This window comes from Alligator sinensis, unplaced genomic scaffold, assembly GCF_000455745.1.
Source record: "Alligator sinensis unplaced genomic scaffold, ASM45574v1 scaffold1131_1, whole genome shotgun sequence".
In the NCBI taxonomy this organism is placed as follows: domain Eukaryota; kingdom Metazoa; phylum Chordata; order Crocodylia; family Alligatoridae; genus Alligator; species Alligator sinensis.
Genome location: NW_005842218.1, coordinates 883262 through 909871, shown reverse-complemented (window position 1 = coordinate 909871; position 26610 = coordinate 883262). Strand labels below are relative to the sequence as shown.

General features: G+C 44.0%; 1 protein-coding gene across 1 annotated transcript in view; it reads left to right on the top strand.

Moving 5' to 3' along the window:
* The window catches only part of LOC102378958, a 70314-nt gene that overhangs the window by 16215 nt on the left and 27489 nt on the right, over nt 1-26610 (top strand). Inside the window, 3 exon segments of the mRNA XM_014521506.2 lie at nt 14-41; nt 14706-14758; nt 16275-16332. Coding sequence (XP_014376992.2) covers nt 14-41; nt 14706-14758; nt 16275-16332 — 139 coding nt within the window.

Sequence of the window (26610 nt, the reverse complement as noted above, 5' to 3'; positions counted from 1 at the left end):
TTTTTAATTTCAGAAGACTACACACTATCAAGTAACTACAGGTAAAGAAAAGTCTTACAACATTATCTACATTTAATCTATCCAGAAGTAAAATAGAAATGCCACATCTACAGTGCATGAAGATACAATGATTTTGTATATGCTTTGCAGTCTAAAGGCAGTAGGTGCAGTCACCCGACAGGTTGTCATCATTTGATGTGTTAATACACCTTTGTCAAAAGTTTTGAAAAAAATGTTTAATACCCAAACAAATAGTTATTGGATTTTAAAGCCCTCTCTTTTATCTACAGTGTTCAAGATATATATTAGTGAGAAAAATGTTTAAATAAGTGGGTATAGGTTAGGAAAGGCAACCAGGACTGGTTGAGCCAAGGAGATGGGAAATTTGGAGGGAGATGAGGCCAGTACTAATTGTGGAAAGAGCTGAAGCAGGTAAGAGAAATGTGGGAGGAAGAATTACAATGGAACTGGAAAGGACTAGGAACCAGTGATGTCACTGGGGATAGAGCAGAATGAAATGGCTTGGATAAGGAGCCCATGTGAAAAACTAGGATAAGACACTAGCAAAAAGACTTGTGAGTAGGAGGAGAAGCCAGAGGAGTGGAAACTGAGGGTGGAAGAGGCAGCCAGAGGAGAATCGGAGATGAGATTGGGCGGAGTAGAAAGAAAGGGGTCAAACTGAAAGCAGAAAAGGCCAATTAGGAAAAACTTCCTTTTTACAGTGTGAACCCGAGAGTTTTAAAATTCATCATTTCTCATGTCAGCAAATATTGAAAACCCAATGGAAAGTTGATGTCTCATCCCTTCCAGTGCTAAAATACATAGGGGATGACTGCCTACTGGTACCTAATATTTGGTTAGTTCAAGTCGGTAGTGATAGATAGATTCCATCCGTATTGATAATCCATGTAGAAGGTTTTATTTTTAATGTGTGTTTTTAAAAATAAAAGAAAGAAATTATACACACACACACATCTGTATTGCTAGAACTTAAAGTCAAAATCAGAAGCTCAAGTCAGCACTGAATGAAGCAAATTTTCTGTAGAAAAAAATGTGATTGTGTATCATAATGTATACAGAAATGAGGACATAATTAAGGCAACCTTAATTCTGATATTTCCAAAATTTTGGGTGCTTGATTTTTTTTTTTTTGCAACCTTAACACTCTTTTTCCTCAAAGATTTTGTGCATCCAAGATGGGATTAGAGATGGACTATTGAATAAGAGAAAATGTCTGTATGTATGTGATGACTGCAGTGGAATGGTTGTCAAAAGATACTGCATAGTGGAGTAAAGCTGGGAGAGAAGCATTAGCTTGCAGTGAAGACTTCAAAAGATTTGGGGTCTTTCATTCTGCACTAGCAAGTACTTTTATTTGTAAAATCTTTTGGCTTGACCCCAACCCAATACTGTTCAAGTTGCTTAAATTAATACCAAAGAAACTTACAAGTTCTGTTTTAAATACCTTAGGATTTGCTATAACTGCTTTTAAATCTTATCTTTTTGCAATATAATTAAGGCCAGGTAGAAGAAAAACCACTTCAGACTTATTTTTTTCTTTTTCCATTTTTAATGTTATCAAAGCAAGGTCTAAAGGAAAAGTGTGTGTATTTACTTATTTTACTGTGTTCCGATTATAAATTTACCCTGCACGCAAGTCAATCCCACTCTCTCAGGTAGGAATGCACGAATAGAGATTTTTTGGGCCAATACTGATAGCCAATTTTTAAGGAGGCATATCGGCCAATACTGATCCAATTTTCTAATAGGCAGCCCAGCAGCTTGAAGAGTAGTGTCTGGCTGGTAAATCTGTTGTGGGGGAAGGGGGAGCAGATTGAGGCCCCTGTGGTGAAGGAGGGAGAGGGGCTGGGGCAGGCACTGTCCAGCTAGGGTGGGGCATTGGGGGGGGGGGGGGGGGCACGTGTCCCCAGATCTGTGCATGGTGGCCGCCGCTGCAGGCTGGGGCTAGGGGCTGTGCTGGCCTCTTTCTGGTGGGGGCTGGGCCGAACTGTGCTTGGGGTGCGGGCTGGCAGTGCTGGTAGGGAGTTGTGGGGAGGTGGAGCTAAAGCGAATTTTGGGATGGCTGCAGCCCCTCTAGCGCTCGTATACCCTTCCCAGTGTCGCTGTCACCCACCCCGGGTGCAGCCCCTGGGCCCAGCCCGCAGCAACAGCTGCCCCACACCAGACAAGTTGCAGATCCATCCCATGCCCCCTGATGGACAAGCCGCAGCACCATCCCGTGCCCCTCCCTGGCTGGGCAGCATCTGCCCCAGCCCCACTCCCTCCCTCACTGCAGGGGCCTCGATCTGCCCTCCCACGTCCCTTCCCTCCCCTTTCACCACAACAGACTTACCAGCTGGACACAGCTCTCCAAGCTGCCAGACTGCGCTCCTGGCCCTGTGCATGCTGCAGTTGCGCATATTTATCAGGCACAGTATCAGCCGCATCAAGCAAAAAAAGCCGATTTCTGATGTAGTCAATTTTCTTTATTGGCACTGATTCTATCGATCCAGTATCGGACTGATGTATCGTGCACCTCTACTCTCAGGTTCTGTTTTAGGAAAATAGCCTTCCCTGTAAGGATCAAACCCTTAAACTAGTATTGCTGTTACAGATCTCACAGAATCAAATAACTAAGTTAAGGACCCAGGTGTTAAAGGCACAAAAATTACTAGCATAAAAGGTATATTCTGTACCAAACTTAATTTTGCCCAAGACTCACTACATTGCTTTCAGCCATTTCCGAATGTCAGTATATTAAGGCATATTTTTAGTTAAACTGAAACTGTTTCTCTTCTTTGGCAGTCCCTCGCAGTTGCGGATGATTGTCTTGAATTAATGTCTTATCTGTGGGTTCGAAGATAGCTGACAAGGCCAATCTGGGATTGACAGACTGTGCTGCAACTCAGACACATGTTTCTGTGTGGGGTGCGTGGCTCAGGATTCTTAATTCAGTCCGCAACGTGCTGTTTTTACCACTTCTGCTTTTCCATCTCCTGTTGTCATTGTAAGGTTCCAAAGTACCGAGATCCTCACAGTAGACTCTTCCTCCATTTGGGGCAGTCCTGGGCAATAGTCTCCCAGGAGTTGATGTTGATATTGCATTTTTTCAAGTTAGCCTTGAGGATGTCCTTGAAGTACTTTTTCTCCCTCCTTTTGAGTGTACACCTTGACCTGAAGTGGAAGAATAAAACTTGCTTCAGGAGTCTGGAGTTGGACATCCAGATGACATGGCTGGCCCAACGAAGTTGATGTCGAATGACCATTTCCTCAATGCTTGTGGTGTTTGCTTGCAAAAGTACATTAATATTGGTGCATCTGTCTTCCCACTGGATTCAAAGGGTCTTCTGTAGGCAGTGCTAATGGTATTTCTCCAGCAGCTTGAGGTGTCTCCTGTATATTGTCCATGTCTCAGGTTCTTACAGTAAGGTGGGGATCGCAACTGTTTGTTAAACCATGAGCTTGGTTTTGGATGTGATGTTGCAATCTTCGAACACCAATTTCCTCAGGCATCTGAAAGCTGCACTTGCATATTTGAGGTGATGTTGGATTTCTTTGTCAAAGTCAGCCTTCTGCAAGAGATGGCTTCCAAGTTATGGGAAATACTCGAAGTTCTGCAGAGTCTCACTGTGAACCTGAATTACCAGAACTGGGGATTACTCATTAAGAGCTTGTTGATGGAGGACCCTAGTCTTCTGAATGTTAAGTGCAAGTCCCATTTTCTTGCATGCCTCAGTAAAGACATTGAAGATTGCCTAAAGATCTGTTTCTGAGTGAGCACAGACTACAGCATCATCAGCATATGTGAGCTCAATTATTGAGGCCAGGATGGTCTTGGTTTTGACACGGACTCATGAGATTAAACAGTTTACTATCCATTTAGTATTTTAGCTCCACTCCAACTGGAAGCTTGTTGGTAATCGGATGTAGTATCACAGTAAGGAATATCGAGAAGGGTGTTGAAGCAGTGATGCAGCCTTGCTTAACTCCCGTCTGAACCTCAAAGAGATCTGTATTAGATTCATTACTGGGAACCACGGCTTGGATTCTGTCATGGAGCAGGCAAAGAATGGTGATAAATTTCAGTGGACATCCATACTTCAGAAGTATTCCCCAGTGCTTCTCAGTTGACAGAATTGAATGCTTTCATGAGGTCAAAGAAGGCCAGGTAGAGAGGTTTATGTTTCTTCTGGCACTTTTTCTGCAGCAGGTCAGCTGTGAAGATCATGTCAGCTGTGCCTCTTGATGCCCTAAACCCACACTGAGATTCTAGGAGGAGCTCTTCAGCAGTGGAAGGAGACGGTTCAGGAGGGGTTCCTGTGGTGGGCAGCAAGGCAATCCCTCTGTAATTTCCACAGTCAGACTTGTCTCCTTTTTTGAAGATTGTCATGATCATGGCATCCCTGAGGTCATCTAGAATTTCTTCACCATTCCAAATCCTTAAGATGAGGGCATGGAGCTCTGAAGTGAGCTCTTCTCCCGCATGCTTGAAGATTTTGATAGAAGATTCCATCAGCTCCAGATGCCTTGTCATTTTTCATCTGCTTGATGGCTTTCTTCACAGGCTTTCCTGTCTAGGGTTGGAGGGATTTCTGACTGGATGATGCAGGATGGAGTTGAGAACACTTTCATCAACAACAGTCTCAGTTGAGAAGGTCTTCAACACATGCTCTTTCCAATGCGTGTGGATGGCTCCCCTTTTCTTGATCAGGTCTCATCCATCCTTAGATCTCAAGGGGGTTGGTCCCTGCGTGCTTGGACTGTAGATGTGTTTGGTGGCCTTGAAAAAACTGTTCATATCATGGATGTCAGCAAGATGTTGAATTTCCTTCGCCTCGTCTTTCTGCCATCTGTTCTTCATATTGTGGGTCTTCTTTGGACCTCTGCCTTGGTTTGTTGGAGATGCAGTTTCTTTTATTGGAGTTGATATTATTCTGCCAAGTACAAAAGGTCTTGTGCTTATGGTCAATCAACTCTTGGATCTCACAGTTTTTCTCTTCAAACCAGCCTTGATGTTTCCTGGTAGAGAATCCAAGTGTCTTTTTGCAGTCGCTGATGATGGTGGACTTGAAAACGCCTCAAATGCTGCTGACATTCTCCCATTGTTATTGATTGGAATCTTTTGTTGATGCACTGGTAGAAGAGGTGTGGCTTGATCAGTTCCTTGAATCCTTTGATGTTGATCTTCCATTGGCATTTCTTCTGCTGTAGCTGTTGTTTGGGAGCCAGTTTGAGTGACATAACCAACTGGATGAGTTTATTGGTCCAACAATCATCAGCTCCTAGCATAGCTCAGGTGATACAGACATGTTTGCAATCCCAGGCATGAACAATGTTGTAGTCAATCAGGTGCCAAGGCTCAGATCACAGATGCTGCCATGATGTCTTGTGCCATTTTTTCTGGTGGAGCAGGGCATTGGTAATGATGAGTCCATCTTCTGTGTACTTGGTCAAGAAGAGGATGCTGTTGGAGTTGACCTTCCCCGCTCCTTTCTTGCCAATGGTTCCATTCCACAGGTTCGAGTTCCTCCCACCTCTGGCATTGAAATCACCGAGCAGAATAAGTCTGTCTTCCTTTGGAATGCCAGAAAGGACTTAAGGTTTTTGTAGAATTCCTCCTTGGTTTCATCAGCAGTGTCAAGAGTCAGGGCATACTCACTGAAAACAATGGCATATTGGCTCCCTGCTAGTTTAAGATGGAGAGTCATGAAGTGTTTATTAATTCTGATAGGGAACTCGTTGAGGTGGTTTATGAGTTCATTTTTATGGCAAAACCAACTCCATGAAGCTGGTGTTCTCTTTGTTTAACTTTCCAGAAGAAGGTACAGCCACCTCCATGTTCTTTTAGTTGCCCATCTCCAGCTAACCAGGTCTTGTTCAGTGCAGCGACATTGTTGTGTTGCCTGAGTTCTTGAGCCATGATTGCAATACGGTGCTCTGGGCGTTCACTATTAGCATTGTTCACGAGGGTCTTGATGCTCTAGGTCCTGAAATTGATTGGATAACTTTATTGATTCTATCCTCAGTAAAGGTGATTCTGCTGGATGTGATTAGCTAGTCAGGAAGAAGGTAGGCTAGTTTAGGGCACATTTTCTAGCCCCCTCCCCATGTGAAGTAAGCAGATTGGATCCTGAAAAGGGCTGCTCAGTTGTAGTTACAGCTGCAGAATTGCACTCCTGCCTCATCCAGCTGCTAGAAGGATCTTCTTGTAACTGCTGCCTTCATGCCAGTTCATAACTATGAGCTTCCAGACCTCACAATCCTGGTCCCGTCATCACTAGCTGGTCATCAAAGGGCTTGAAAAATGTGCTGGGAAAGCCATTTTCATGGAAGATGCCTGTACAATAAACAATAAAAGAAATGAAACTGTTTAAGCCTGTAAATAGGGGGTGGGCAATTATTTCGGGCGGAGGGCCACTTACTGAGTTTTGGCAAGCCATTGAGGGCCTCATGACAGACAGCGAGGGGCAGCTGTATATTAATTTTCTAAATTTTTTTAGGGGCCCCACAGGCTAGGTAGAGTGGCCTGGTGGGCCGCATCTGGCCTGCGGGCCACATTTTTCCCACCCTTGCTGTAAATAATCACAATGGCCAGATTTAAACAGCAGTTCAGGATTCAGATCTATAGGATATAAATCCTTAATTCAAACAGCCCTGGCTTTAAAGCTTTAGAATCCACATTTTCCTAATTTTTTGAGGGATGGTGGGGAAGGGTGAACTGGCTGTTTGTATGGAAGATTTCTGATGGTTTTGTTTTGTTTTGTTTTGTTTTGTTTTGTTTTGTTTTGTTGCAAAATGCTCATTTGTTGAATCCAAAGTGTTTCACTATTGGCTTTGACCATCTTCCAAGTGAAATACAGGCAGGGCTCTGTGAACCACCCAGGTAGCCCTGACCCTGGAGAGGCACTGCTGGGTGTGTTGGGTTGGGTGTACTGCTACTCCCCGACTCCCTAATATTCTAGTTGTGGAGGGTCAGCCAAGGATCCACAGATCAGGACCTTGGCCTCCCTGGGCAGCTGGCCTGAGGCTTGCCCCTGGATTATGAGCTTTTCCCCAGGCCCTGGGCTCCCTTCCCAGAGTCCATCCCTGTTAACAAAAATCAATAGTAATAATAAATGAAAAGGGTTGCACTTATAGTCATGGTCACCATTTGTGGTCTCCGCTCTCTGCTCCCTGTGTTGTGGTTCTAGTACCCCAACAGCCTGGATCTGGATGTGGGTTGGCAACAGGGCTTCTGTTGGACAAGGGTAAACCCATCCAAGAATTACACTGTCCAAGCGTCTTCAGCAGTGGCAGCGTGCTCCTTGCCCAGGAGCCCACCCCCACCCCCACTAGTTCCTGGCTGCTTTGAACAAACTGCTCCCATGGGGGCAGGCCTTTCCACCCTGCCCAGGTGGCTGGGCTTCCAGTTGTCTGCAGTTGGGGGCACTCTTCCAGCCAGGGCTGTTTGTCACCTCTGCTTCTGCCACATGGCCTTCTAGCTGGTCCATGTAGCCACAGTGCTGTCTTGGGGTGGGGGGGAGTGGGGAGCCATCTCAGGACAGAAGTGGCTTGGACGTGCTCCTCCCTGCAGTAATGGAGCTGGACCCCATCACAGACTCCAGCAGAACTCCTTGTTTCCTGCCACCTCCTTTTGTGGACTCTTTCCTGACTTTGTGGCTCCAGTGGTGACCTGCCACATGGATTGCCACATCTTTGGGAACCTAAGGCACCAGAGCCAAGGGTCAGGAAATCTCAACTTGATGCCACCTTCTTAAGACTTCTGAGCCCCTAGTTTGCCTGAGGAAGGATTAATGCCTACCTCCTACAAGAAAGCAGGGAAATCGCCAGAAATTCCAGGTGCAGGTGATCTGGGTTACCCAGCCATAGTGGCTCTTCCTTGTGTGGGCCAAGACTCATGCTACGTGGTGCTCCTAAGAGCCACAATGGGTAGCATTTGTGGGGTCATAAGATCAGCCAGCAGCCTGACAAGCCATTACGGTCCTTAATGACATAGGTGATGGGTAGGGGGTGCATAGGGGTGCACGTGCCCCCAGCTTACAGGGCCAGTGCCCCCCCAACGACCAACACTGCTGCTGTCGGTAGGGCTGGTGCCCACTCCCCTCTGACAGGGCTGCTGCCATTGGTGGCTTCTGCCTCTTCAGGAGGCACCAGTTGCTCATGCTTAACAATGCTACATAGGATCAGCTGCTTCACATTGTAATGCCATGTTTCTCTGACTATAGAGTTACCCCATAAATTGAGGATGATTTTTATGGTTCTCTTTAAGCCAGGGGGGCGGGGACTGATCTATAATTGGAGCAATATGACAAACGGACACAGGTCTTCCATTTGCTGCAGAAAAACATGGATTTTCTCCCTTAAAGGAAAAAACCACAGGAGACTTTCAGGCTGGCAGAGTTCCAGCCTTCAAGGAGCTGCTTGGGAGAGTAGGGGGAGTGGGAGGAGAGCAATCACAGACAGGGGTGTCTTGTGCATGTGCACGCACATACATGCACACGGCGGCCAGGTGGTGTGGTGGAGAGCAGCTCCCTACAAGTAAATCTATGATGGGGGCATGTGCCCCACCCCCCCAGATTTCTGTGCCTACAGCGGGGCACAGGCCTGCAGCCTGGCCAGACCAGCATAGGCAGGAACCACCTTCATGGCCTAGCAAGTGGGACCCAGCACAGGAGGGTGGAGCAGGGCAGCAAGACTCATTGCTGCTGGTGCCAGGACCCCCATGCCAGGCATGCCACCAGCAGTGCAAAGAGTAATGGACCGTGGCAGGGGCTGTGCTGCCTTCACCTCCTCTTGCCGCCAGCCAGTCGCCCACCGCGCCACAGCTCTAACCTGCCGCCATGACCCAGCCGCTGCTGCCACTCCCCTCAGGCCGCCTGTGCTGCCCCCCACCCCATCTCCTGTCTGGGGTACAGCTGTGGCCTGAGGGGACTGGCAGTAAGAGCTGGGGCCTGGGAGCAGGATAGAACTGTGGCCCAGTGTGCTGGCAATGGGAGGAGGTGAGGGCAGAGCACCACTACCCACCAGTCTGTTACTTCTTGTGCAGCTGGGGGCGTGACTGGTGTGGGGGTTCCTGGCAGAGATGGCAACAAGTTTTGCCATCCCTCTCCACTCTCCCTCGTCGTTCCTGCCTGCTATGCTGCAGAGGCAGCTCCTGCCTGTGCTGGTCTGATCAGTCTGCAGCCCCATGCCCACTGTGGGTGCACAAATCCAGGGGGCATCTGTCCCCCACCATGTCCCAGCAACATGTTGGCTATGGTCAGGCACCCCCTTCCCCACACATTGTGGGGCTGGGGTGGGGGCCTGCAGGTTGGGGGGGCACTGTCAGGGCTGGAGGGGCTGTGGTTTAGGAGTAAGTGGCACTGGCATATCAGGGCTGCTAAGCACCACAAAGCAGCAGGAGGAACAGCCGCAGCTGGACTTGCGTCCTGGTAAACAAAGAGAGCAAGGGGAGCTCTAATATGCCATGATAAAAAAGCCAAAACCAAAAGCCAAAATATGTATTTGGAATGTATTTTATTATAATGAGTGAAGCACTGATAGGCATCTGAATTGCTTTTAAATTGTAAATAAATCAATAAAATATTATGTTTAACTGATATCTATATAAATAGCGGCGTTTCATTATAATTATGGAAAAATTAGGATTTTCAGTTTTTTATCACATAATTTTTAAACTGAGAAAACCAGGATCCCTGATAAGTCTCAAGTTGTCCTAAGCAATAAATATTTAGTAGTTATTAATTTGTAAAATTAAAAAATAAGGGTTAATATAAACATTGACAGCTTTTGGTCTGAGGGAAAAACTGACTGCAAATTTTTCTGGCTCGTGTTTGTTTATAAATAACCTAATTAAAAATATTGGTTCACTGGGGATTTTCAACGCAATAATAACTTGGAGCTTTTGAAAATCAAAATTTGCAGAATAGCATAAAAGAATGGTATTGATGAATCTTGTACTTGGCTGGCTGTTAGTCTCCTGAAGATCTCTGCATCACAGAAAAGAAGAATGCATGCCTAGTTATGACTGAATAATTAAATATATAATTTATACTACTATTCTGACCACATCATATACTGCACTCTTAGGATTCCCTGATTATATAGTTAGGTTACAATCATTATAGCTATCTGCATGTTACTTTAGAACAGTGGTATTCAACCTTTTTCCACGGCAGGTTGGATGGACAGCACCCAGTCGGTCCACAGGCTGGATCCAGCTGGTGGTCCTGATCTGGTGCCTGGGACCGGCATGGCAAGCACCATCTGGCCATGCAGAGCAGGGTGGGTGGCAGAGGGCAGGGTGGCTGCAATGCAGCTCCACAAGGGAAAGAAACTTGTCCCAGCCCAATGGAGCAGGGAGGGAGAGGGAAGGAAGCATGGCCTGGCCCTGTGGGGAACATGGGGAGGAGAAGGAAGGTGCATGGCCAGGTTCCAGCCTTGCCTGAATTAGAGGGAAGGGGCCATGCCCCAGCCCTGTATAGGGAAAGGGGCATGACCTGGCACCACAGCGGGGGAAGGTGATGTGGCTTGACCCTGATCCAGAAGTGGGGGCTAGGGCATGGTTCCAACCTGCTGTACAGGGGTTTAGGAGGGAGGAGGATGCCTGTATTAATGGTCACTGCTTCCCCACTGCCAAATTTTCGAACCTATAAGGGCCCCACAGGCCAGATGCAATGGTTCTGCAGGCTGCATTTGCCCCATGGGCCAGAGGTTAAGCACCCCTGCTTTAGAGTTAAAAGAGGAATAATGAAGGTAACATAAATAAAAGCCAAAATATTTCTGTACTGAATACCACCTTCATGTTGGGTGTTCATGTTTGCTCTGTACTTTTACCTGCACTTGTAGTTTATTTTTAAATTTTTTATTCTAAGCATTAGTTACCTATAAAGTTAAGCACATGTTTACCAGGATCAGAGCCTTAACTTAAGCTCTTTGTCGAAGTACCACATCATTTATTTTGTGAACATTAGGCATTTGATTAGTCCTGTTACTTGTGCATTTATTTAAATATTTACTTCTTTAGAGACCTTAGGTTGATTGGTCCCCAAGGTTCTCCACCCGCATCATGAAAATATAGTATTTATTAGGGCTGTGTGAAACAGCACCATTTTGTTTCGATGTTCCGTTTCAATGGGACAGTGTTTCGTTTCGAGTTTCATTTCAAAACCACTGTTCCGTTTTGTTTCGTTGAAACTCTTTCACTGCTTCAGTGTTTTGCCCATAGGCTATAATGGGGAGCCATGAAACTGCCTATAACTTTGTCAGTTCTTGCCTGATTCAGATGGAACTTGCAGGAATGATAGCTCCTTCTGAGGCCGTGAAGCCTGCCATGTTTCAAGGACATAGTTGCAGGGATTTTTGGGAAACTGCACCTCAAATTTTTGAAAGCAAAACTTGTGTCACGTGTATGTTTTAAGACACAGCAGGGTGAAAACTGCAGGGGTGGTAGCCCCTGCTGAGGCCATGAAGCCTACCAAGTTTCAAGGAGTCAGGTCCAGGGGTTTCTGGGAAGCTGCACCTCAAGCTTCTGAGAAGCAAAATCCATGACGTGTGACTGTGTGTGTGTGTGTGTGTGTGTGTGTGTGTGTTAAGGCATGGGGGTGGTGAAAACTGCAGGCATGCTAGCCCCTGCTGAGACCATGAAGCCAGCCACGTTTCAAGGAGATAGTGCCAGGGTTTCAAGCAAAACTCATGACATGGGTGACAGAAAGCAGGCCAGTTCAAACAATGCTGCCTTTATCCTGTTTTTCCAATCCCAGTTCTCTGGGGGAGGGATGGAAGGGACCTCAGGGAAGGATGACAGTCACTGGCCAGCTACACAATCAATATGAGAGCAGTCCTTGCCCCCTCTTCCCCCTCCCTCTCCTTACTTTGTTTCCCTGCAGGCAAGCCCTGCTTGAGTTTCGAAACTCAAAAAGTTTCGAAACTTGAAACATTTCAACTGCCCTCGTTCTGTTTTGAGGCTGTTTAGAAGCTTTGTTTCGTTTCGATGTTGCTGTTTCAAGCTCAAAACGAGTTGAAACAGCATTGAAATGAAACAGCCAGTGAAATTTCACACAATCCTAGTATTTTTTGTCTTTGATATCCATTTATCTGCAAACAAGCATAAAAAAGCAAGAGCAGTTAAATTTGCCTGAAGTAGAAACTTCTTTAATGTCAACCCTGAGCAATAGGGTTTAGAATGTTTCTTATACAACCTGTGCCCTTTTTTTTTCCAGGCTCAGTGCATTGTATGCATGCTGTCCTAAGAAGAAATAAATGTTACAAGTAGTGTCTGAAAATAGATTTGACTAATTTTTGTTATTAACAGGCTCAGTTCAAGAGTATGCATTGTTGTAAAAAAAAATCTAAAGTCATCAGTAGATGTATGCTGTGGTTCTAAGGAAATTTGGTTTTGTTTGGTTTTTATAATAAGTCAGCCTGTGTACTTCTAGTATTGTAATAAATGAAGGAAGAGTATGTTCAGGACTGAAACAGAGAGAGGGTCTGAGAGTCTCCTAGCATTAGAATCTTTACACAGGCACACAAACCTTGGAGTATCTTTTAGATTCTTTTTACATTTTTCATATGTAAATATATGAAATCTATAAAACGGGGTTTTTTTTTAAATACATATTAAGGCACAGTAAAGTCTTGTAGGGTGAACACAAGTGTTATCTTAATCCTGCTGAGGGCTGAAATATTTGTAAGAAGGGAAATTTATTCCCACAAGGGATTGCCCAAAATAAACTGTTTCTCCCTTTCCCCCCAATTTATTCTTCCAACAAACTAGCATCAGCAATTATAGAGACAGGGCATTTCATGGGGCAAAAATTGAAGTGTATGGCACATCTGATGAAGGTGTCCCTCCTTACTATAGAATCATAGAAAATTATGGTTGGAAGGGACCTCAGGAGGGTCTCTGGTCTAATTCCCTGCTCAAACCAGGACTAGCCCCAACTAGATCATCCCAGCCAAGGCTTTGTCTAGCTGGGTCTTAAAAACCTTCAAGAATGGAGATTCCACCACCTCTCTGGGCAACCTTTTTCAGTGCTTTACTACCCTCCTCATTGTAATTTTGTTTCTAATAACTAATCTAAGCTTCCCTTGCTGCAACTTGAGACAATTTCTCCTTGTGGTTATGACTTTGCATTTATCCTTATTGAATTTCATGAGGGATCCTTTGGTCCAGTCCTCCAATTTGTCTAGGTCTCTCTGAATCCCAGCCCTACCCTCCCGTGTATCTAGTGTTTGTTGTGGGTACACTCCATCCCACCTTCCAGGTCTTGGATGAAGATATTGAACAACACTGGGGCACTCTACTTGACACTGGCTGCCAACTAGATATTGGGCCATTGACTACTATCCTTTGATCCCGATGATCCTGCCAATTTTCTATCCATTTTACAATACGTTCATCCAACCTATACTTCCTTAGTTTGGTTGCAAGAATGTTGTAGGAGACCGTATCAAAAGTTTTGCTAAGATCCAGGTATGCCACATCCGCTGCTCTCCCCACATCCACAGAGCCAGTCCTCTCGTCATTGAAGACAGTCAGGTTAGTCAGACATGCCCTTGGTTAATCCATGCTGACTGTTCCTAGTCACCTTCTCCAGGTTCTTGGAAATGGATTCCTTGAGGACCTGCTCCATGATTTTTTCCAGGGACTGAGGTGAGGCTGACAGGGCTGTAGTGCCCCAGATCCTTCTTCCCTTTCTTAAAGACAGGCACTCTTTTTGCTCTTTTCCAATCATCTAGGACCTCTGCTGATCGTCACCAGTTTTCAGAGATGATGGCCAGCAGCTCTGCAATCGGTCATATTACCCAACTCTCTCAGCACCCTTGCGTGCATCGTGTCCAGCCCCATGGACTTGTACACATCCAACTTTTCTAAATAGTCCATAACGTGTTCTTTCGCCACTGTTGGTTGCTTGCCTGTCCCCGAAACTGTGCTGCCAGGTGCAGTAGTCTGTCCTTAGAAATTGGTAGCATGGGATATGGAATGGCTCACATCTTAGGAACACCAGCAAGTATTAGGTTTCCTGTTCATAGGCCGGTTACTGTCACATAATACAAGTGGACTTTAGGCAGGTGTCTAGAGTAAGAAAAATGTAACCTAAAGTTGAAACTAAAATGAACTTGAATGCAACTTGGATAATATTTTTAGGTATTTATTTCTAATATTCTAGCCCTAAATCCTCCCTTTCAATCCATGTGACAACCAGAAAAAGACATGTAATATCTGATTAGAACACTGCAAATGATTTTAACAAATAGGAATCAGTAATTACCAGTTATAAGGTAGTTAGGTAATATTTAATTTCTGAAAGTGAGTATAATTTAAATCTGAGTAAAGTTATTTTTTTGCTTAAGTGTGGCAGGGTGTGGTCATAGTTAACACTTTTATATAAGATTTGTAAGAACCTTTTTTGAATATCTATTATTATAAAATACTAACTCAGATCATTTATAGCTGATCTAAATCAACATATTTCCATTGACTTCAACATTCCTACATCAGTTTATATTGGCCATAAATCTGTCCTGAAATCTTTCTCTTTACTTTCATTGTACATGTTGTGAATTTGTTAAACCTCTTTAGAGTTTACTTAACTTACTAGTAAATTAAATATAGTTAATGAAATCACTGTGGGTATGCAGTTTTAACAACTATCAGCAGCAGATTCTAATGTAAGTGTGTTTTATCATTCTTTCTAATTAAGAAACAGAGCAGTCGATTGCTGGTGTTGAAGATGAAGATATGAAAAGTTATCAGGTATGAACACAAAGCTATGCCTTTTTGGCAAATGTAAATCTTAAGAAGAGCTGATTTGTGAGATAAGGGTTTATGGCTATGTAAATATAATTTCTATAAGTGTTTACTCCTAAAGGAGTTGGTATGATTGTTATAAGACCACATTTTTAAAAAGCAGATAAATAGTTTAATTAATTTACCACTGTCTCTAATTAAATTAAAAAGAACTTATTTGAGAAAATTTGAGTTTATTTTTACACCTACAAAAGCCATGCACTTGTTTTCAGATATTGCATAACTGACTTTTTTTTTTCCTTCTGTGAAGAATTTGCAACCATGTATTTTAGTCAGAAAATTTCCCTTCTAGTTCCCCACTTGTCCACTTAGATCATTTTAGAATAACTGTATACGTTGTTGTCACATATATGTTCCTTCATAGGCTGAAACAAAATTTATATTTTTAGTTCTTGGGGTTCTCGAATACAAAGGTGTTCAACTCATTTAGCTCCGCAGGTTGCATCTGGACTGCAGGACTTCTAGCAGGCTGGATGGACCCACCTATGGCTACAGGGCAGCAGCTTGTAAGAGTGACTGCCAGAGCCCATTCATTGGCATGGTTCCAGGACCCATAGGGTGATTGCCACCATTGTTTGCTTCCCATTTTCCCCTGACACCGATTTGAGTTGCCAGTGGCCACCAAAACACCCGAAATTTGGCAGCAGGCAAGGGAGTGGAAGGTGGGGGACAAGTAGCAGTGTTGTTGACTCCCTGGGTTCCAGATTAACAAGAGCAGGTCCAACAGGCATGCTGACAGTCCCCCTGGACCACAGTCTATCTAGTTGTGGGCCACATATATGATACTAGTTGGACAGCCCTTCTTTAACATCTTTTTTCTCATCTGCTGAATCCTAGCCTCGAATTTAGGTTTATCTAAAGTGACAGAGAGGTTGCATACGAGCTTTTCAACTTTGAAAATAGATTTTGTTAACATTACTTGTGTTTAATGTATTTTTCAGTAGTAAACTCTGGGCCTTTTAAGGCTTAATGTTTTTGGGAATTGCTCTTTTTTCAGGAGCAAAAGTTCAGTAGTAGATTTTTGTGGGGTTATGCCTTCAAAAAAGTATAATTGATTTGTTTATGATCTTTTTATTTGTCTGCATTTTGCTGTAGTAGATTCAACTAAAGGTTTTTTTGTAAATGAACTAGATATGAAACTTGTTTTACAAAAGATTCCTGCAGAGACTTGGCATAAGAGGTCAATTATAATTTTCAATAAAATGTTGTAGAAGCTTCTGGACATTTTTCAGCATAGTTTACTGAAATGTTTTTTAAATAGGCAGTTAGGGACTAATCCAGCATATGTCATAATCATTGGCAAAGTATCAGCTACTTCCCTGGGTACTGGATCAAACGCTAAACTTCTAAAGAATACAAAATGTAGTTTTAAGGAGAACTAGTTGCAGAAGAACACCTCTAACCTGTGACCAGGTCTTGTGACTCATTTTTTTTTGTTCACATGCATGTTGCTATTTTTAAGGAAGTTGCTGGGGAATCTTTCATACAATCCTCTGAAGAGAGTCAAGTTGAAGACACAGGTAAGGCTTTAAAAATGTTACCAATTTTGACACTGGCTAGAGATGAACTACAGTGGGTAAAAGTCCTGTTGCCACCTTTTCCAGAATAACTAAAATGATGTTTGTTAATATGTGCCTACTTTTCATGTTTGCAATGCTTTGTAACTAAAATACAGACTAGGGACCATGTGGAGGCTCTGCAACATTGCTAGTGCTATTCAGTGCAGCATCCATGCAGTATTTAGATCTCAGCACAGAAGGCTTGCTGCTTCTTGCTGTTGGTGTAAGTAATTCAAGGGAGAAAATTTAAAAATTTGTTATGGACTGGCTGTAAGTGACAAATTCATGTTATAAATCCTAGAAAATTTTTGCCTCAAGAGTATGTGCCATAATTTACAATGGGTTAATTAGCAAATTCTTTAGACGGGGCCTTTTCACTGCTGTAACTATATGTCACCATTTCCATATCAGTTATGGGCTTTACATACCAAGTTGTTCGGTGTTATGTTCCTAATTAATTATTTAAGTTATTAATAGCACTACCTTTGTTCAGAATGTCATCAAATACTTATACTTCAGATAACATTTTTCCAATCTGTAATACCTGTTCTTTTGCATTATGTAATTCATGGCTGGTTAGCATCCTACGATTAACTCTTTATTAAATAAAACATCAATTTCATTAGCTAATTTCTTTGATTTACATAACTGCTTTCATAAATATAGTATATCCCTGAAGATGCCCCTTTGCATTTACCTATCAGTGAAAAACAAGTGTGAAAACATTGTTCGTCCTCTTGTCAAATTAAATTTCCTGTTATCTTTAGGATAATGTCCTTATCTATATTCTTTAGTATCCTTACCTATATTTTTAATGCATAATTTACAAAAAACAAAGACGGTTATAAGTTGCATCCTTTCTTTTAAGCCTGGACAATGAAATCCACGGTAAATTTCGAGGTAACTAGAGTGAGTGAGGAACTCAGGTGTCCTGCATATCTCTATTCATGGGAAGCACCAGGTAGTTCCAGACTGTGGAAACTTCTTGAGGTCAGGATCCATTAGAGTGCTTTTGTGACCCTCCCACTCCCACTCCCACTGCTCTGCGTTCCAAATTGTTTCAAAGGTGGAATTCAAAAGGCTTGTGGCATCCTCTGTTATTTCCATTCTTTCCCATCATTACAGCCCTTGTGTGAGCATCTTCAAATACTTAGCACAGTGGTTTTCGACCTTTTTAGATTCAAGGCACCATTTGATAGACTTCAGACACTCCTTGGGAAATGCCAGCTTTTATTTTTCACTCTTCTTTTGACTACAGAAAAATAGAGCAATTCTTCTGTTGCAAAGAACTCAGAAAGATCACAACAGGTCAGAATGGTTTTAACACTATAAATTCCTATAGGAAAGCTCTGGATTTATCTTGTGAATTATGTTTGCATACCAAATAATGCTAACATTGTATGGCACCCCACAACCACAATACCCTTGAAAGGATTTCAAGGTATCCAAGGGTACTGTGACACTTTGTTGAGAATCACTGACTTAGCATCTTGTTTCTTTATAGAAGATTATAGTGTCTTGTCTATAATTTGCCTTTTTATTGTTAGAGATGTGTGAGGGACACCCTGACCTGAGTTAGTCACTTGTGCTTTTGAGGCACGTGCGTGCTCTCATGTGTTCAGGGGTGTCCTTCAGCCTCAAATCCCTGTCTGCTGCTTGATTACTGAAAAGAGACTGAGACGTGCCAGGGGCCAGCTCCTTGGCCTAGGGCACTGAGGCTCTACCCATTTTACCAGCATAAGAACGTAAGTGCCATATTGGTTCAGCCCAGTGGTCTAGCCCAATATTTTTTTTTCGAGCAATGGTAGTAGTGGAAGCTCTAGTGGGAGAGTATTGAACATGGTATATCTAAAGTGATCTATCACACATTTGTTACCCTCCTTGGTATCCACCATCATTGGTTTTGCCAGATCTTAGCAGAGGAAATTTTGCCATCTTAAAGACCTTTTGTCTATCATATGCTCAAAAATCACAGATCCCCCTCTTTTGGAGAAGAGGGCTGCCTGTTTAGTCAAATGCTGTGAAATCACATTTATCACTAACAATAGCTAAGTTATAAAATATAACAAAAGATTTATTATCAAAACAAGAAAACCTTAAGAATCAGTAACCATATTCTAACATGCAGAGATAGACTTTTATTAGTAAATGTTTAGGATTGTGAATCCAAAACTGACAAAGCCGGTAGGGAAATACGTAGCGCCCGAGCGAGGGACTGACAGTAGAAGGATGGGGGTGAGGAGGGGAATGCAACTAGGTTACAGGAGATACAATGTTAGCCAACTAAGCCCGGGGGTAGGGGGGAAGGGGAGGGAGGGGGTTTGTGACACAAAGAGAAAGAAGATAGATACACTCAAACCCGTTACAATGGTCCGCAGTGGTGGAAGAAGTGGTCCAAAGAAAAAGTGCCTCAGTCCATATAGAGTCTCATCGCGGGGGTCCTCTTCGGGTGGAGCAGGGTTGTCCATTGGTGAAGAATCCTCTCAAAGTGAAGGTCCATCTGGTGCAGAGGGGAGGTTCAGGCGGTCCCCTCTGGGTCTGGTCCAGCGGTGGTTCGCCTGGTGGGATCGGTGTACTGGCGGTGGCCTGTGAAGTGTTCCACGTAGATGTCACGGGACCAACAGATGGTGTCAGACACCATGAGGCAGCACATGAGCTTGGCATAGCGGCAGGAGATATGGCAGGCTCTCAGGACTCTCCCGTTGCTGGGGTCCCAGGCTCCGAGCGTTCCCACGATGAGCACGTTGACTGTCACATCGTAGCCATGGCCCCTCAGGATGTCGGCCAGCAGAGCGTACTTCACTTGATCTGAGCCTTCAAGAGGCCAAGAAGCGATAGTAAAAACACAAACAAACAAACAAAGACCAAAAGGAAATATCAGAGCAATGATTGGACCTTAGTCCTGCATCTTAGCTCTAAGCCTTAAAAACATAGCTTCCACTGCTGACTAAGCCAAAGACTTCTTCCAAACTACAGACTTGTATTGCCCAGCTAAACCACCAGAGTCTAAAGCAACTTATGCCCAGGAAACTTTGGACCAATGATTCTCTACCAAGGTACCATGCCACCCTGGGATGCCTTGAGATCCTTTCAGAGATTCTGTAGTGTCACACAGTGTTAGCACTGTTAGATGTGCAAATATAATTCACAGTTAAACCCAGAGATTTCAAACAGGATTTCATAGTGTTAAAAGCATTCTGACCTGTTGTGGTCTGAGTTATTTGCCACAGAAGAATTGCTCTATTATTTTTCTATTGTCAAAAGTCAAATGAAAACTAAAAGCTAACATTTTCCAGGGGGTGCCTTGAATCTAACGAGAGGTCTCTTGAGTAAAACTATTGAGAACCATTGCTTTAGATAATATTTGCCTCTCAAGGACTGACTTAAGTATTTTTTAATTTTTTTAAATCTGGCCATTTTCATTATTCTTTCATTGAAATCTTGGAGAACCTGTGTTATGCATATCCGTTTATTCCCCAAGATGTTCACTGGTTAGTCAAACCACATGTTTTTCCTGATCCATTTATGATCAAGAACATATTTACATCCTTTCAGATATGACGGTACTAATCTAATATTCTAAAGATAGTTTCTCCCCACTCTGTTTTCCCCACTCTAAGAAATACTCTTCTAGTCCCTTCCCTAGTGTCACTCTTGCTACAAGCCTCTCTTTTTAAAATGTAAATTCATCATTGTCTGGAACAGCCTAGCTCATATGCCTCAAACCACATCCACAAGGGCCTGTCTGGCTTACTATTAAGCATACACGTCAGATGCTAATGCTCAGTGGGTGCATCTACACGTTCATTAATGCGCCTTAGATGCTATGCATTTAGTTTAGTACTTATTTAGTAAACTGCTAACTAAATATGCAGTAACTAATGCCAGCGCACAGTTATTTTGTGATGCTTGCTGCACATTAGCCTAATTATACTACACAGTAGGCTATTAGCATGGTTTTTAACCACTATGCTACTGTGCAGTGTTATTAGGATAATGTGGCATAAGTGTCTCTTGTAGACATGCCCAGTGATTACTTCTTTCAGCTGTTTAGACTATGTTCCTCTTCCAGGTGTGAACCTCATTGTTTAGGGAGGAATACCTAATAATCATTATCATATTGCATATTTGTGGCCCTAACTATAAAATACATAAATACATTCATGTCGTTTTAAGTTGAGGGGCTTTTTTCCATGCCAGGTGGGGAGGGAAAAAACCTTGTCTTTTATTTGAGTAAATACATAAATAAAGTGGGTACCACATCTTTCTTTTTCATTCTCTGGCCATGTATTTGAATAAAAGTGGCTGTGGCTGTTGTGCATTGTGCGGAGTTCAGTGCTTCAAGCCTGCTCTGAGGCCATCTACTGGATTGAACTAACTGGAGGATTGAGGTGTGGGGCTACTTTAGTTTGTGAATCCTTAGGGGTTTAAACATCAACATTCAGATAAGCATTAAGACACTAAAAACTGTCAAAATGGCACCTTTTGGTGTTCACAGGCACAGAACTTTAGACTAAAATAATTTTTTTGGTCAACATTTAGTGCCTACAGCTTTTCAGATGCCTAAACAGTTAGGTTTAGGGGCTTTTATATGGGGCTTTATATGCAATTGGCATGTAAGTTCTCTGTTGCAGCTGGCTGTTAATACTGTTGTGCCATGCACCATAAGATAATAAGTGTTTCTTTTCACAGCACAACTAAGGGATTCATTAAATTGACTGATCAGTGTATCTCCCCCCAGTAAAACATCAGATTCTGTTTTGGCAATTTAATTTGGTTCTAACACATCATAGGAAGTCTTCATTTGATCTCATGATACACTGCTGTGTTCTACCTTCTTGTTAAACTAACCTTTATAATAGCTGGAAGGCCATGTTTTTAGAGAGTAAGTTATATGCGATCATGGCAAATCCATTGCTCACTATTGTATGCAAGAATATGATTGTGTTTCACTGTTACTGTAGATTTCTTTTGCTGAGTAGTATCTGCCTTTCACTTTAATCAACTAATTAATCTGCCAGTTTTCTTCTGTAGATCTCTTGCTCTCACAGAGTCAAAGCAACATGCTTAAGATGCTAAGACAGCAGGAGCTTACTATCTTAATAGGACTAAGAGATTTCTTTTAATCACCCAATCGCTTTATTTCGTATGCAGGGAACTATAAAAGGTCACACTAGCCTTTTTCTAGGTAGGCTAGATAATGTTTGAAGTTGGTTTGTAGGGTAGCATCCATTCAATAAGAGCACACAGGCAGTGGCATCCAACCTTTTTGGTAGAAGTACCACAAGTTAGCTCCACCCTCTCCAAGTGCCATTCTGATCCCCTTCCATTGCCTAATCTGCTGCTCTGCTTTCTGCTCCATATTCTGTGCTCCCTGCCTGATATCCTGCTTTGCTTTCTGCTTCCTATCCTTTCTGTTACTGTATTGCCAGTCCCTTCTCCCATCAGTTGCGTGCCACACACAGCCTGCCCATGCCATTTGTGGCACTCTTGGCATGGGTTGTCCACCCCTGATTTGTACTGTAACATGGAAAATTGCTAGGGTAGGCAAGGTTAGTGATGTACATTTGCAAAATTATACCTTGTTGTGAATCTGATAGTTGTAATCCCTGACCTACTAAAGCTCCAGGCCCCATCCCTTCAGGCTTGGAAGATGCAACTTGCCAAAATATCCCATGACTAGGGAGGCCTAGAGGAGGCTGGATGAGGGGGTTGAAAGCATATTGTCCAAGTTTGCTGATGACACTAAGATGTGGGGCGAGGTGAGCACACTTGAAGGGAGAGAGAGGCTGCAACTAGATTTAGACAGACTACATCTACATCTAAAGTGGGCAGATGAGAATAGGATGGGGTTCAACATAGATAAATGCAGGGTGCTGCATCTTGGGAGGAGGAATTCACAGCATACATACAGGCTGGGGAGTTCCCCTGTTGAAAGCACAGAGACGGAAAGTGATCTTGGAGTCATCATTGACTCCTAGATGAACATGAGCTGCCAATGCTAGACCGCAGCCAGCAAGGCCAGCCATACCTTGTCGTGCATCCAAAGATGCATCTCAAGCCGGTCCAGAGAGGTGATATTCCCCCTCTATGCAACTTTGGCCAGGCCACAATTGAAGTACTGCATCCAGTACTGGGTGCCACACTTTAAAAAGGATGTGGCCAGCCTGGAGAGAGTTCAGAGGAGGGCCACCCGTTTGGTGAGAGGGCAGCAGGACAGGCCCTACGAGGAGAGACTGAGGGACCTGAACCTGTTCAGCCTTGGCAAGAGGAGGCTGCGAGGGGACCTAGTGGCTGCCTACAAACTTATCCGGGGAGATCAATAGCAAATAGGCAGAGCCCTTTTCTCCCCAGCACCACCTGGGGTGACGAGGAACAATGGTAATAAGCTGATGGAGAATAGGTTTAGGTTAGAGACCAGGAGGCAGTATTTTACAAATAGGGTGGCCAAAATCTAGAACCAATTTCCTAGGGAAGTGGTCCTCACCTCTACTTTGGGTAAATTCAAAAAGAGGTTGTATGATCACCTGTCTGGGGTCTTGTGAACCCAGCATTCATTCCTGCCTGTGGCAGGGGGTCAGGCTAGATGATCTGTTCAGGTCCCTCCTGACCCTAGCTACTATGAAATGGACATACCTTTTCTGTAACAGAGCTCTGAAATGCACTCTGCAGGCATGTCCAGACGAGCGTGGACGTGCAGTATGTGGCCCTGCAGACCTGTCTGTGGTACTGCACATGCAGGCGTACCCTGTGCTGCTAATTTGCGGCATGGGGGGTTTTTGACATTGGAAGATTCCAGTGTCAAAAAAAGCCGTGCCTTAAAAAAACGGGGTGACACACATGGGTGATGCATGGCAGCAGTGTGTGCCACTGGAAATCGGAGCCTGACCAGTCAGTGCCACACTCCAGCTACTGGCCAGGCTGCGTGCTGCTGGATTGCCATGGCTGCAGCTCCCGGAGGCCCTGATTGCCCCAGGTAAGGGTGCTGGGACCAGCCCAGGTATGGGCCTCAGCTTTCCCAGCCCCACCCTGAGCAGTGTGCCCCACGCCAGAGTGTGCGCACACAGATGTTTCCCAGGGACAAGCAGCAGCAGCACATACTGTGCCACTACTTTTTGTCCCTGAGAAGCACATGTTCCCACTCATGGAGACATGCCTTGCATGTTCACCTTTTCTTCCCATCATCATCTGTAAGAAATCCAGATAAAATCTTTACTAAGTCATAGAAGGGGCTGAGGTAGCACAAGTAGGTTGTGCTTGTGGAGTTTTGCCCTTGGAATGTTTTAGGAACTATTTTGACAGAAAGCAGTGGCACTGTAAAGGGAAGGCCCTGGTGCCTGACAAGAATGTTCGTTCTATGAGTGTCGATATGTCGAGTCTATCTGGAAGAACTGTACTTTGAGGTAATTAACCTTAATTTTTCAACGTGACTCTGCTGCTTACAACCCATACACTTTCAATACAATTTAAATTGGACATGTAAAACAAGGGAATGTTTTCATTAGGTATTACAAAAGCTTTAAAAAACATTTTTTGTATGGAACGTTTTTTGGCCAAGTTGGCCAAAACTATACATAGAGGAGGTGTATGCATGTTGTGAGGCACGTTACAAAGTAGAAAGTAGGCCTGTGGAAAGCCTCTGGGTAAAGATTGGATGAAATAACAGAAGGGTGGATGCCACTTGGCCTCTGCATAGGCTACCAAACCAGGAAGAAGAGGTGTACAAGGCCTTTTTTTAAACAAGTAATAGGATCTGGTTCTCATGGGTGATTTCAATTATTGTGACATGTACTGGGAGGGAAACACAGCAGTGCACAGGCAGACCAGCAAATTCTTGGAGTGTGCTGGGGATAACTCTTGGATAGAGGTGGTGGAAAGGTCAAGTAGAGGGGAAGCTGTTTTCAACTTGCAGCTCACAAACAGAAAGGAATTAGTTGAGAACATGAAAGTGGAAGCCAGATTGGGTGATAGTGATCATAAAGTGACAGAGATCAAGATCCTATGGGGAGAAAGGAAGGAGAAGAGCAGAATAATGACAAGAAGGGTATAGTGCCCATCTTTAAGACAGGAAAAGAGGAGGATCTGGGGAATTACAGACCAGTCAGTCTGACCTTGATACCAGGAAAGATCATGAAGCAGGTCCTCAGAGAATCTATTCTAAAGCACCTAGAGAAGAACAAAGTGATCTGGAACAGTCACCATGCAGTCACCAGGAGGAAGTCATGCCTGACCAACTGATTTCCTTCTGTGATAAGGTGACAGGTTCTATGGATAGGGGAGAGCTGTGCATGTAATACACCTTGAGTTTAGCAAGGCTTTTTACACTGTATCCCATGACATTCTCATTAACAGGCTAAGGAAATACTAGGAGAAAGTATTTTAAGGTGGATACAAAACTGGTCGAATCATCATTTTCAATGGGCATGTCCCCACATGCAAGTAATGCACACAAATAAACTCCAGAGCTAATTGCTGTTAATTAATGCACAATCTGTTAATTGTGCATAACACATAGAGGCCATTCAGAGCAGCTGGCAGGGCATTGACTGGGCTCCACATGCTGCAGAGGGGCTGGCTGAGGCAAGAGGGTGCTTCAGCGCGGGGCTAGCCAGGAGTCATTCCCTAGGCTAAAGTACCCTTGTGTCTCGGCCAGCCGAAGTAGTATCTAAACCAAGCCTGTTGCACATGAAAAAAAACCTGCAGCAGTATTTTACAAGTACTACCATGCTACAGAGTTTACTAATTTTGTACGCCCTAATAGTGGCGCATGTGTAGATGTCAAGATGTTTACTGTGCAGTGAGACACTTACTGCATAGTTAATTAATCAACTGTGCAGTATATTTCTCACGCCCAATAGGTAGTCATCAATGGCTTAATGTTTAATTGGGAAGAGGCTTCAGGAGGGGTTTCCCAGGGGTCTTTCCTAAATTCAGTGTTTTTTAAGATCTTCATTAGTGGATTTGGGTGAGGAGACTGAGTGCATGTTTAGCAATTCTGTTGAATGGAGTTACAGTCTTGAGGTTTGGGGAAGGAAAGCTGAAGAAATGGTCCAAAATCAGTCAGGTGAAATTTGGCATAACCACATGTAAAGTCCTGCACTTGGGATGGAATATTTACATGCACGTATACAGACCGGGGTCTGACTAGCCAGTACTGAAGAAAAGGACCTGGGGACTACAAGGGACCATAAGCTGATTATGAGCCAATAGTTCTGGTGGGGCTGAGGTGACACGCTCACTCAGGTGCACAGTTGACAGGCCAGAGCTTGCAAGTTTGAGGCCGCAACAGAAGTGCTCACGGTGCAGCCCTGTCAGATACCAACCAATTCGTGAATTCTGCTAAATTCTTTGTCACAAGGAGGCATGAAAAAGGAAGGAAGTGTTTTGCTTGCAAAAACAGCCAGCAGCATATTGGGTTGTAACAGGAGTCCTGCTTGCAAATCAAAAGAAGTGATTCTTCTACTCTGTTCTACACTGGCAAGGTCTCATCTAGAGTACTGTGTTTAGTTTTGGGCCTCATACTTTAAGATGTGGACAGATTGGAAAGCATCTGGTGGAGAGCACTTAAAATGTTTAGAGGCCTGAATGACATGACATATGAGGAAAGGCTAAAAGAACTAAGGTTTCATAGTTTCATAGTTGGTAGGGTCAGAAGGGACCTGTACAGATCATCAAGTCCAACCCCCTGACATGGCAGGAAAGAGCACTGGGGTCAAATGACCCCGGCAAGGTGTACATCCAGCCTCCTCTTAAAGACCCCCAGGGTAGGAGTCACCACCACTTTTCTCAGAAGTTGGTTCCAGATCCTAGCCGCCCTGACAGTGAAATAGTGCCTCCTGATATCTAGCCTGAATCTACCCGCTGCCAGCTTGTGACCATTATTTCTAGTCACTCCTGGTGGTGCTCGGGGGAACAGAGACTCCCCCAGTGCCTGCTGGTCCCCTCTGACTAGTTTGTAAATGGCCACTAGATTCCCCCTCAGCCTTCTCTTGAGGCTGAACAGGTTCAGGTCCCGTAGCCTCTCCTCGTAGGGCCTGCCCTGCTGACCCCTGATCATGCAGGTGGCCCTCCTCTGGACCCTCTCCATGTTGTCCACATCCCTCCTGAAGTGCAGCGTCCAGAACTGGATGCAGTACTCCAGCTGCGGCCTGACCAGTGCCGCATAGAGGGGGAGGATCACCTCCTTGGACCTGCTTGAGATGCATCTGTGGATGTATGACAAGGTACAGTTGGCATTCC